Source organism: Petaurus breviceps, unplaced genomic scaffold (genome assembly GCF_028583685.1).
Source record: "Petaurus breviceps papuanus isolate PSGF00001 unplaced genomic scaffold, PetGlider_PUasm1.0 139, whole genome shotgun sequence".
NCBI classification, from domain to species: domain Eukaryota; kingdom Metazoa; phylum Chordata; class Mammalia; order Diprotodontia; family Petauridae; genus Petaurus; species Petaurus breviceps.
In genome coordinates, this window is record NW_027185697.1 from 13,526,786 (window position 1) to 13,540,378 (window position 13,593).

General features: G+C 43.9%; 1 protein-coding gene across 1 annotated transcript in view; it reads left to right on the top strand.

Annotated features, from left to right (window-relative positions):
* Window positions 1–11,478, top strand: part of CLEC4F (C-type lectin domain family 4 member F) — a 13,850-nt gene extending 2,372 nt beyond the window's left edge. The window contains exons 2-6 of the mRNA XM_069066788.1: window positions 3,019–3,123; window positions 4,826–6,043; window positions 6,415–6,566; window positions 7,529–7,647; window positions 10,739–11,478. Of these exons, the coding sequence (XP_068922889.1) occupies window positions 3,019–3,123; window positions 4,826–6,043; window positions 6,415–6,566; window positions 7,529–7,647; window positions 10,739–11,015 (1,871 nt within the window). The 3' untranslated portion in view covers window positions 11,016–11,478. The remainder of the gene's footprint in view (window positions 1–3,018; window positions 3,124–4,825; window positions 6,044–6,414; window positions 6,567–7,528; window positions 7,648–10,738) is intronic.
* Window positions 11,479–13,593: the final 2,115 nt, after the last annotated feature.

A 13,593-nucleotide genomic window follows, 5' to 3' on the forward strand; every position in this document is an offset into this window, starting at 1 on the left:
GCACAAACTCACACAGACACACACACTCACACACGGACACACACCCCTCCCTAATTCCATCCCCAGCCCAAGCTTTTCCTCCCTTGTCCCATTAGCGACCTCCAGTAAGTCAGGGGTTGTCTTTGTATTCCCAGTACTTAGCTGGGTGCCCAACGCATAGTAGGCGCTTAATAAGTGCTTGTAGATTGATGGGCACATAGTGTGTGCTTGTTCACTGACTGAGGTTCTTGAAGTTTCCTGACCTCTGAGGAAGCCTCTCTGCCTGCTCGGCTGCCAGTCTCCCCCCTCTCTCCCTCCACCCCCCCTCTCTCCTGTCCTCCTCTGCTCTCAAGCACAACGGGGAAGGGGAGGGGAGGTCTCTGGGTCTTTGCTTTTCCTCCCTTCTCTCTTCCCCTTGGTGGCTCAGCTTCTTTTACTCCTGTGCTATCTGCCAAAGACATTTAGCCCTGCCTCATTGGAGTCATACTCTTCCGTACGTATGTGGGTCCTCTTTGCCAGCTCAGGATGTCCCAAAATAGAAACAGCAATGACCAAGGAGCCAAAGGACTTGGGTTCAGATCTCAGCCTTGCCACTTTTCCTACCTGTATGACCCTGGGTGAGTCCCTTCACTTTGAACCTCAGTTCCCTTTTTTGCAAAAGGAAGGGACTAAATCAAAGGTTCTCAACTTACTCTCTCAGAGACCCCTTTGGCAAGCTAGTAAAGCCTAGGGATTCCTTCTCAGAAGAATGTTTTTTCTCTACATTCATAATTGAGAGAAATGCTAAATTTGAGTTAGAGTTTGGTGAAAATAGACATTTTCTCCCATTCAAGAGCACAGATCCCCTGTGGATTCCAGGTTAAAACCCTCTGGACTGACTGTGATCTCTGAGATCTTTCTCTCCTCCCCAACTTGTACCCTCCCACTAGGGGCCTTCCACATACATGATGATACTGCCTCAGACTCCCCAATCTCCCCATTCTCCAACTTTCTCATTTCCCACGACCTGTTCCTCTACCTGCAACCCCCCCCCCCCAAAGCTACATACAGAGAGGCTCAGAGGCAGCCGGCTCGTACAGTGGATAGACTGTTAAGATTTGGAGTCAAGAAGGCCTGGGCTCAAATCCAACCTCAGGCACTTCCTAGCTGTGTGACCCTGGAAAAATAATTTAACCCTTTTTTTGCCTCAAGTTTCTTATGGGTAAAATGAGGATAATAATAGCACCTATCCCCCAGGGTTTTTGTGAGGACAAAATAAGATAATATTGATAAAGTGTTTTTTTACAAACCTTAAAGGGCTATCAAGACAAAATGTTATATTATAATATATTATAAATAGATGTGATATTAATATATAATATATTAATATGATAATTATTATGATTACCATCATACTCTTACCATCACCCATCAAAACACTCTTTCCCGATTCTCCTCCTACCCATCTGACTGCTCCTTCTCCACCTCCTTTGCTAGGTTTTCATCCAGTTCATGCTCACTAACTGTGAGTATCCCACAGGATTCTGTCCTGAGTGGTCAATTTCTTCTCCCTCTATGCTACTATACTGAGTCATCTCATCAGCTCCCATGAATTTAATGATCATCTTTATGTTAATGATTTTCAGATGTGCTTAGCCAGCCCTAACCTTCCCCCTGACCTCCAATCTCTTATTTCCAACTGTCTCCCAGACACCTTGAACTAGATGTCCTGTAGACACCTTCAACTCAACATGACCAAGACTGAACTCATTATCCTTCCACCCAAACTCTCCCCTCTTCCCAACTGCCCTGGTATTATCAAGGGTATGGCCATCCCCCCAGTTCTTAGGCTTACAATCTAGGTGTTATCATGAATTCTTTCTCAGGCTTGTCATGTGAAAAATGGAGATGACAATACCCTCCACTTCCAATCCGTTGTAAGTCTTGTTGAATCTACTGTTGCGACATCTCTGTAGACCCTCATCGCCTCATGCCTAGATTACTTCAATAGCCTGCTGATGGGTCTGCCTACTATAATCTGTCTTCCATTCAGTGACCAAAGTGATTTTCCTAAAGCTCAGGTCCAACCATATCACCCTCCCTAAACAACAAAGTTGAGGGTCTCCCTATTGCCTCCAAATTCAAAATCCTCTAGTTAGCATTCAAAGCCTTTCATAATCTTCACCAATCCCCCACACCCTTACCAAGGTCTTCTACGCTATGTACTCTATAAACCAGCAACACCATTCTCCTGGCTATTCCTCAGCTCCATCTCCCGACTCTGGGCATTCTCTCTGGCTGCCCCCATGCCTGGGATCTCTCCCTGCCCATCTCTGCCTCCTAGCTTCTTTGGCTTCCTTCAAGTCCTGGTTAATGTCCCACTTTCTACAAGAAACCTTTTCTAATACTCATTAATCTTGTAGCCTTTCCTATGTTGATTATGTCTAATTTATCCTGTCCATAGCTTGTTTGCACATAGTTGTTTATCTGTTGTCTTTCCCACTGGATTCTGAGCTCCTTGAGAGCAAGTAATAGCTTTAGCCTCCTTTCTATTCCCAGGATTTAACATATTGTTTGGCACACAGTAAGCACTCAATAAGTGTTTCTTGATTGTCCTTTCCAACTCTAAACATATGATGTGTTTTTCTAATTTTATATATGAGTGGCTATGTGGCATAGTAATGTATTGGCCTTGGAACCAAGGAGACCTCCATTCACTTTCTACCTCCAAAACAAATTTGCTGGGTGACTGGGCAAATTATTTATTGAGACTCTCCAAGTCTCAGTTCCTTCATCTATTAAATCAGTAATAATCTATAGTGTTTCCTCCACAGAGCTACTATGAGTATCAAATTCCAGGGATGACCATCAAAGCAATCCTTCACTGTTGGGATTTGTATCTTTTTCAAAGAATGATTTCCTTTCCTACAGTCCCAATGGAGAAGGAAGCAGGGAAGATGGTCTTATCTCCATTCCAGAGCTGAGGAAATTGATGGCTGGGGAACTGTCCAAGGTCATAGAATGAATGCCTTTCTGAGACACTGTGCTCTCTTTCTCCAGGTCTGTACTCCAAGACCAAGGAAACCTCATTCCTCAGGACATCGAAGGTGGTTTCTGTTATACTCATCTGTCTGATAATTGCTCTGGTGGCTATGATTGTTGCGTGTAAGTTTCTAGGAGCTTTGGACTTTGGGCCCTGCTGATCCTCCCTTAGCCATTTACATGGCACAGTGGATAGAGAGCCAGACCTGGAGTCAAAAAAACTCATTTTCCTGAGTTCAAATCTGGCCTCAGACATTTATCAGCTGTATGACCCTGGGCAAGTCACTTAACCCTCTTTGTCTCAGTTTGTCTGTAAAATGAACTGGAGAAGAAAATGGCAAGCCATTCCAATATCTTTGACAAGAAAACCCCAAATAGAGTCATAGAGTTGGACATGACTGAAATGACTGAACAACAATGACCCTCACTTTCTCTCTTTCCTGTAACCATCCCACAAATGTGGTCTTGTCTAGGCTTCCCCTAGCCTGGCAGAGTCCTTCCTCCCCACCCCCAGCAGTTTTCACAATAGACTACAAGTCCAGCTAGGAAGAATCTATGCTCCCAAGGGGAACCACCTGCAGTCTCAAGACAAGTACTTTTCCCCTTTCGCCTAAGGCCTGGAGTGCCCAGGGGCACTCAATACTTAGGCTGATGTCTCTGGGTGGACTTGAGATTCTTGAATGCCTAATTTGAAATCCTACCCACACTTACTTGTTCTGTGGCCCTAGTCAAGTGCACTGACTTTTCTGTGCCTCAGTTTCCTCATATGTGAAGTGGAGATAATAGTGCCTACTTCACAGTGTTGTTGTGAAGCTCAAGTGAAATCATATATCGAAAGTGCTATGTAAATGTTAACTCTTTTTATTGGGAGAAATCTCTCTTGCATTCCTCTTTCTATTCCTCACTAGGGTTGGAACAGCTGCTTCTCCCTACCCCACAATTCTTTGAACAGCCAGAATAATAGCCTAAAAATATGGTTTGACAGAATTTGCAGAATTTTGCAGATTTGAAAAAATGGTGGTCCTTCAAGAGTCCCACACCACAGGGGATCCATAGCAGATAGATGAGTGAGAATGACAACCAGAAGCCATTCTTTAAACCAGATGAGTGGTTGTACCAATGAGGATAGAAAGGAGGCAGTCGTTAACCCTCAATGTTCTGTCCCTCCATTCCCTTACATAAGAATGGTGGTATTCATTGAACTCCTGTGCCTCAGTTTCTTCCTCTGTAAAATGAGGAGGTTGGATTCAATGGCTGCTAGGGTCTCTTCCAGCTCTACATCTATGACCCTATGAGCCTTCAAAGATGATCTGTCCGAACCCTCTACCTTTGCCAATATTAACACTGACCCAAATATCCAGAGCTGAAAGGAAGCAAAGGACCAAGATAAAACATCTTCCCTTCCTTTTCCTTCTCCCTGCTCGTACTAGTTAGGTTATTGTATGTGGGTGATCACAATATTAGCCTAATGACCTGTGGAAAAGAAGAGACTGTGACAAGACTCTAGGGGCTGAACCATCTGCTAGGTGGCCCTCCAGGGTCATCCACCTAGCTAGCCTGGGCACCCATTCATTACCATAGCACTTTTGCAACCTCAGGATTTATGAAGCTCTTTTTAATTGGAGTCAATCTTGAAGCTGAGTATGCTGCCATAAGGTGGAAGTGGTGGTTCTTTAGCCAGGACCAAGTGCATCAAATTAGACACACACACACATACACACACACACACACACGGTGGGGGGGTACAGGGTTCAGATCCCTCAGATAATCCTAATTCTTTCCTTATTTCTTTTCTTAATTACCCTTATATTCTTGCCCTCTCCAGATTTCCAAGTCCAAGTATTCAATCCAGTTTCCAAGTTTGGTTCTAAGAATATTAGCACCTGGAATGCCCAATTCCAGATGCTCAAAAATGGCCTGGGAAATGCAAGCATGTTAAATTCCCAGACCCTGATGCCAAGAGGCACTGGTGTAGACAATGCCAATATTGAGATCCAGATGTTAAAAGAAGGTCTGCAAAACACCAGCACTCAGACAAAGGTAACACATGAAAGTCTGTTGAGCATTAGTTCTCAGATCCAGATGTTAAGAAAAGAAATGGAGAAGGTCAGTGCCTTAAATTCACAGACTCAAAGACTAGATGGTCATTTGGGAAATGCAACTGCTGAGATCCAAATGATAAAAAGAAGTCTAAAGAATATTGATAGCTTAAAATCCCAGTCCCAGATGCTAAGCCATGATCTAGAAAAGGTCAGTGGAGAGATACAGACTTTAAAGAAAGATCTAGAAAATGCAAGTGCTTTACTTTCCCTGACCCAGACATTACAGAGAGGTCTGGAACTTTCCAATGCTGAGATCCAGATGTTAAAAACTAATTTGGGAGGCAACAGCACCTTAATTCCCCAGGTTCAGATATTACAAGACAATTTGGAAAAAAACAATGCTGAACTGCAAAGACTGAAAAAGGGTTTGGGAAATGCTAATACTCTTCATGCCCAGGCCCAGATGCTAAGAAACAATTTGGAAAGCACCAATGCTGAGATCCAGATGTTAAGTGAACATTTGGAAAAGACCAATGCTGAAGTCCAGATCTTAAAGATGGGTCTAGGAAATGCTGATATTCAGGCACAGGCAGCAAATAGCAGCCTGAAGAATGTCAGTGCTCAGATGCAGGTGTTAAAAGGAGATTTGGAGTCTATCAGCACCTTGAAACCAGAGATCCAGCTTTTGAAAAGTCATTTGGAAAGAGCTAAGGAAGAGATCCAGATGCAGAAAGAAGGTCTGAAGAATGCCAATGCCTTAACTTCCCAGATCCAGACATTAACCAAAGAACTGGCAAAAGCCAATAATGAGATCCAGAAGTTAAAGCCAGCTTTACAAGGAGTAAGCCAGATCCCCAGGTTAAGAAGTGACTTGAATATAATCTACGAAGAGATGCAGAAGGTAAAGCAAAATTTGTCTGGTGTCAGTGCTCTAAATGATGAAATCCAAAAGTTAAAAAGCCAACTAGAGACAGTCATCCAGCAACAGGAAATGGTGAAAGGTAAGTAACAGCCAGGAGGGAAAGCCTTTAGCCAAGAGAAGGGAGTTCAGAATGGGATCAGAGCAAAGTCCTACCAAGTCAGAGTGAGGAGAGAAGAGAAGTACAGAGACTGTCCTTTGCCTACTATATCTGTGCCCCAGGAGGACCTCACCAATGGGAGAAAGGGGCAGGCTTTACAGAGGGCTATTTCAGACTGAGAAGGCAGTAGATGGTTAGACAATCCAAGGTCCAAATGTTGAGAGAAGTTCCAGGATGAAACAGTGGGAGAGATGTGGAACTCAAGAATCTAGTAAGGGTGGGAAGATCATCTCCTTGGAATCCATACTCAGAAACCCTTCATTTGTTCTACTCCCTCATATCCCTTACCCTAGAGCACCTTCTGCAGCTAATCCTTCAAGGCTGGCGCTTCTACAAGGGGAAGGCATATTACTTTTCAATCGCCAAAAAGTCTTGGGATGAGGCTGAAGAGTTCTGTGTGTCCCACAACTCTCACCTGGCCTCAGTGACCTCAGAAGAAGAACAGGTCAGTGTCCTAAAAGGGATCTAAGTTTCCTCAGCTGCAAAAGTTAGGAATTGTGCTGGATTATTTCTAAGACACCTGTCAGCCCTCACGTCTCTGCTTTCAGATCCCTTCTTCTCTGACATTCTGTAACTACTTAAAAAGACCTAGTTCCTAGCAGTGAGAGGATAGGAGGGATGGGGGATGGAGACAAATGTACCCTGGGACAGTTAAATTCTCTAAGAGGAGTCTATTCAACCTAAAATAGAAAATGTTGGATTTTTTAAAGGGGGTAGTCTGGACAAAAGCAGACAAGGGCTGGTAAAAGCAGGATCTGAGTGTCCAGTGGGTAAAGGAAATGGGACCTTCTGTTTATGATGTCTAGGGTATCAAGAAGGGACATACCAGGCACCTTTTCCCTCAGTCTTTATGACCTGCAGTAAGGGAATGGGAAATCATACATGTCCACATCCAAATATATAGCCATGAAAATCCAGCCACAGGTATGCCCTCTCACATTCACCCACAGACATATACACCTACGTGCTTCAACCTACCCTCCTACCCCCTACACACATGCATACACACATATATACACATACACACATTTTATTCCAGCAACAAGCATTTGTTATGCCCTAGAGACTATGTCAGCCCTATGTGCTGGAGATACAAAAATAAACCAGTCTCCTCTCAATGAATCTATATTTTACGGTGGAAAATCAATACATATTATGATCTCTCTCAAACTCCCTCCTCCTTGTCCTTCTTCTCCCTCTCCCTCTTCTCCTCCCTCTCTCTCTCTCTCTCTCTCTCTCTCTCTCTCTCTCTCTCTCTCTCTCTCTCTCTCTCTCTCTCTCTCTCTCTCTCTCTCTCTCTCTCTCTCTCTCTCTCTCTCTCTCTCTCTCTCTCAATGTCAATACAGAATAATTGTGTTGGTGGTGGGGTTAGTCATTACAGTCCTAAACTTTAATTCCTCTCCATAGGAGTTTCTGGGAAAGTCAACAAGCGGAGTTTATCACTGGATAGGCCTGACAGACAAAGGTACTGAAGGCACCTGGCGCTGGGTAGATGGGACTCCTTTTAATAGTGTCGCGAGTAAAAGGTGAGTCCTGTGTGTCCACACAGCCACATGGAGACCATCACGTGCTTGCTCAAGGTAGACCAAGGTCAGATAAATTATGGGGGAGGGGGATCCATGACACGTGTGTGTGTGCACATCTGAGCACATGTGTGTGTCCAAGCAGCAAAGCAGGTTAGGACAAGGTTTAATTTCTGGGGCTCAGAGAAAGTCTAGGAACCTCCTGCTTTCTCTGACTCCATCTAAGCATCTGGCCTTCACTGAGACCCTGCTAGGACCATATGGTCTAGATATGATCTCAGGATATCTGGATTCAAGTTGCTCCAGTGGTGTGACTTTCAACACATCAATTTATGTCTCTGAGTGTGTTTGTTCATCCATAAAATAGTGGGATGGGGGAGGAGCAACAGCCTGTCTGTGATGGGGTTCACCAGGAGAGACCCGCTAATCTTTCCCATTTAGATACTTCCAATGAAGCTAAGCCTGTATGCTCACCCTTCTGGTCAGCTCTATGCTCAAGCCCTTTGCTTAAGAACATGGTTTCAGGTTGGTCCCCAAGGTCCAACTGGGTCACTTGGGGCTGAATCAAAGATGATTTGGGATGGGGAAAGAAGATTTGGCCCTTTCAGTAAACAGTAATAGGGGAAACAGTTTCCATTCTCACTGTCTCTTTCCCCCTTTTGAATGTGTGACTTGGGACCCCTTGGGACTTTGGCATCTTTTCCTTGGACTTCTTCATAAGAGTACAGAGGATTTCCCTCTCCTTGGCAGCAACTATGGTAGCTATATGCCTATGGCAGTATATAAGCTTGCCTAGGTGAGTCTGAGACCAGGTTTTTCAGTCCTTAGTGGCCTTCTCTGCTTTGAATTTCTTTTTCTGAACAAAAAAGCCTGCACAATGACCCTGAGATAGAGGTTGCTAGCCTTGGTAACAATCTCATGACCTTAAGCAGTCAGGAGTTCCTGGGTATTGAGGAGCATTAAGGAGAGTTTCTTAGGGGAGATGACCACACCCAGTCAGTGGAGCCATATCCTGTGTAAGGACTTGCGATCCAGCCTCAGACTCACCCAGGCAAACACATGTCCTCATTGCCATGGGAGAGAAGCCACAATAGTTGCTACTAAGAAGGGGGAGAGGAAAGAAATCCTCCCCTTCCCCACCAGGAAATCCAAGGAAGAGCTGCTAGAGTCCCAAGTCATGAATTCAAAAAAGAGGAAGGGAGGTCAAGAGCAGAAGGGATTTCTCTTTTTAAAGTCTACCAAGTGGGCAGGTCTTCCTGATCCTGCACCAATCATCTTTGACACAACTGCCATCTGCCCTGTCTCCCCACTTCCCTCCCCCTGCCACCAAGGGAATGATAAGGAGGTTGGACATTTCCTACAGTGAGGTGTTGAGCATCCACAGGGTTCACCCCTTTGAGCCAGAACACAGCCTCTGTTCCATGGGAAGCATTCAGGTCCAGCGGACTGGAAAACCCCTCTGATGGCCCCCATTACATCTCTACTCCCCGCATATGCAGAAATGTGAGTCATATTATCAGTCAGTCGTGTTTATTAAGTATCTGCTATGTGCCAGACACTGTGCTAAATACCAGGGAGACAAAGAAAGGCAAAAGAAAGTCCCTACTCTCATAGTAGTCTAATGGGAGAGACAACATGCAAACAACTCTGTACACACCAGTGAAAGACATGAGGAATTGGAGATGATTCACAGACAGTGGATGCTGAGATTAAAGACTAGGAAAGACTTCTTTCTGAAGGAAGTCAGGGAAGCTAAGAGGAGGAGATGAGGAGCAAAGCCTTTCAGGCATGGGAGATCACTACGGCTGAGAGTTGGCGAGTCTTGTTTGAGGAACAGCAAGGATCACGGAGTGAGGAGTGGGGGAGGGAAGGAAAGCAGCTATAAGATGTAAAAAAAATGGGCAACGGGGTTACAAAGGTCTTTGAATGCAAACAGATGATTTTATATTTGATCCTAGAGGTAAAAGGAAGCCACTGGAGTTTACTGAATGGGAAGGGAGTATGAGGGGTGATATGGTCAGATCTACATTTTAGGAAGATGGATTTAGCAGCTGAGTGGAGGATGGAGTGGGGAGAGACTTGTGACTGGACTGTCCACCAGAAAACTATTGCAGAAATTCAGATATTAGACAATGAGGGACTGAACTAGTGTCAGAGGAGAAAAGAGAGGCTATCTGACAGGTGCTGTGAAGGTAGGAAATGTTGGGACCTGACAACAGTCAGGATGTGAGGGTTAAAAGAGGGTGAGGAGTATCAGATGACACTGTGGTTAGAAGCCGGAATAACTGGGAGCATGGTGGTGCCCTCATCAGTAATAGGGAAGTTATGAAGAAAGGAGAATTTTGGTGAAAGATGAATATAATTTTGGATATGTCAAATTTAAGATGTCTATGGGACATCCAATTCAAGATGTCCAATAGGAAATTGAACATGTGAGACTGGAGGTCAGGAGAGAAATTAGAGAAGTAGAAATAGATCTGCAAATCATCTGCATAGTGGTAATTTAATCCAAGGGAGCTGATGAGAAAACCAAGTGAAATACTATAAGAAGAGGAGGAGAGAAGAGAGGAGAAGGGAAGGACGGTCTCCTCCATCCATCCATCCATCCATCCATTCATCCATCCATCCATCCATCCATCCATCCACCCATCCATCAATCAGGAAGTATTTATTAAGTGAATATTTTGTACCAGACTCTGATGGGGATGCAAAAATCCCCACCGTAATGGAACTTCTATTCAAACATGATAAATAATATGCCCATATGTAGGTATGTATAAAACAGATTCAAAATAGATACGAGTTGCCTTGTTGGATGGGGAGGCACTAACAGCCAGAGAGACTAGAAAGGTTGTTTACTAAGTGCCTAAAGAGTAACACAGCAGTTTCTCACAGGCGAAGGATTCACTCCCTCATTCATGATAGGGTCTCCACCCTATACTCTCATCCATCTTTCTCCCTCCCCACCACAATCCAGGACGTTCTATACTTAGACAAAAAACATCAATAGATGGATCGATTTCCTTTCAATTCATTTACAAGTAACCCCGATTATTCCACTTCCTCTTGATAAAACAAAGATTTTTCTTCCCAGATTTTGGAACAAGAAACAACCAGACAACTGGAATTATGGTAATGGGATACAAGAAGACTGTGTCCATTCCATGGAGAAGTGGAATGACATGATATGTCAAACACCTTACCACTGGGTCTGCAAGAAGGTGCTGCACTCAATCAAGGGCTTCAATCTCTTCCCCACCCCCACCCCCAGCAACCCTCCAATTATCTCTGACTTCTTCCATAAGAATTTCAGATCAAGGGGCGGCCAGGTGGCTCAGCGAGTAAGAGCACCAGCTCCAGTGTCGGGATGACCTGGATCAAATCCGGGCTCAGATACTCAGCACCACACCCAGAAATAATAACTGGCCGTGTAACCTTGAGCAAGTTACTTAACCCCAATTGCTTTAAAAAAAAAAGAATTTCAGATCTTTTCGTGACATTCTAGGACATATCTAAATTCTAGGATGTCGAACTTGGAGTCATTATGACCTGAGCTTGAAATCTGCCTCAGATGTTTGTAAAATGAGGGAGTGAAACTTGTTTATTTCTTCCCAACTCTGTTCATGACCTTAGATCAAATCAAGACTACCCACTTGGTGATCACCACAACTCACAAAGCTCTCTCCATTTTCTAAGGTCCAAATAGTGTATACTAACTTTTACCTGTTTTTTGATACTCACTTACTATATATAACAAAGATACACAGATCCAGTAGCATACCTATCAGGCATTATACAATGTAAAAAAATAAAAAAGGAAAGAATTAAGTAAAACATTCTTGATATCCACTTATAAATCCTCTATACCTCCAGTAAATTTATAGTCTAATTTCCTGTCATTTCCTCTACATCTCTGGTCAATAGTGGGAGGTCATATTCAATTTGCAATTCACTGTCCAAGTGGGAGACACTTAGATGGTGGTATAGTTAACTTCTAGGGGTCTTTCACAGACTTGGGACAGACTGAAGAATGACTGAAAACCCTTATCTCTGCCCTACAAGTCATTCTAACATTACAAATGAATGTTAGACACCACAACAGCTGTCCCACACAGTCATCTTAGATTATCTGTCTGAAACATATTTCTTGTCTTGCCACACTTGTCCATTCAGCATCCCCACGGCCACTGAAATTCTACCTTATAAAATTTCCACCCTCTAGAGCAGGGGTGGAGAACCTGTTCTAGAGCCTCCTTGCCAATAAGAGCTCTGTCCTGGTGATCATCATTAGGCTGTGGCTTCATGCACAGCCCAAGCATTGTGGCACATGAAGTCCTCTGGAGATGTCCCTTACACTCAGGAAACACAAGTCTCTGACTCACCCCAGTATCTGCCCATCTTTTTATATGAACATGTGAGCTTGAGTAGACGGGAATCAATGGCTGATGAGGTACCTCTCAACTATCAAATCCTGGGATTGTGAGATTCTGTAAAAGTCATGTCCCTTATTTGACTGTCAGTTTCCCTGTGTTTAAAATTAGGAGAGTAGACTCAGTGAACTCTAAGAAACCTTTCAGACAATGGAAGGACCTTAGAGATAATATGGCCCCAATATTTCATTTTTAAAAGTAAGGAAATGAGGCCTAAAGAGAGAAGTGATTTGCCCAAGGTCACCTAGTTAGCAAAGAACAAAGTCAAGATTTGACCCAACTCCTCTCATTCAAAATGCACCTCTCTTTCCTAGCTTTTGACCCCATCTTTTTATAAAAGGCACTCCATTCCCTAGCCTTCCCCTTCCCAACCTGCATGGGCAAACACCTTGGGGTCAGTCACTTCTTGCCACAGCACCCTACCAATCTCCTTCATTTGGATGCACTGAGAGGCAACTTCACTATCAAGGGGAAAAGATCCATCTTTTTTCAAGACTCAGGGAGAGCCTCTGTATCCCTAAAGCCTCAAGCTTCTCTTCCCATCACCTGGGCTTTATGCACGAAAACCAAATGACTAGAGAATTCTCCAGTAGGGTTTAGTTCACTCATCTGTACCAACTCTGAGGTCCAAAAACATTTTGTCTGGGCCTGATTTAAGGCCCTCTATGATATGACCCATTCTCCTTGTCCTATCTTTGTACTACTGTATACATTAGCCCACTAGACAAGGTGATCAATGCTTTAGGCTCAAATCATGGCATACCAGACATGGTTATATGAGTTATAATCAGGAATTGATGGAGATCAACTATTCCCCACCCCAGCTAATGAATATAATTACTGAAGGCTCTGACACAGGGAGCTCCATCAGCCTTGTATCTCATTCCAGACCTTAGCTTCCCAGTTCTGAGGTACATAGAAAAGGGCATAATTCTTGGATTTTAAGGCAGCTGACTGACCATCATTTCCATTCACAGGCTCATACGCTCATAGATTTAGAGATAGAGGTAATCTAGTCCGAGCCTCTCATTTTACAGATGAGGAAACTGAGGACAAAGATGTCAGGGACATTACAATAGCCTTCTGGCTGGTTTCCCTGCCTCACATCTCTCCTCACTCCAGTCCATCCTTCTTTGAGCTGTCAAATTGATTCTCCTAGAGCACAGGTCTGACTGTATCACCTCTCCTCCTTATGCAAGAAACTCAAGGAGCTCCATATTCCTTCCTGAATAAAATACAAAAACTTCCTTTTGGTTTTTAAAGCCAGTCATCATCTTTCCAATCTTTTTGCACTTTACTCCCTTTCACATACTCTCCCATCCAGTGATATCGGCCTCCCCAAACACACACACACACACACACACACACACGAAACTCTATCTCTGGACTCTGGCAGAACATTTTCATTGGCTATCCACCATGCCTGCGATTCTCTCCCTTCCCATCTTCATCTCCTGATTTCCCTGGCTTCCTTCAAACCCTACCTCCTACAAGAAGCCTTTCCTTGTCCCCCTCGATG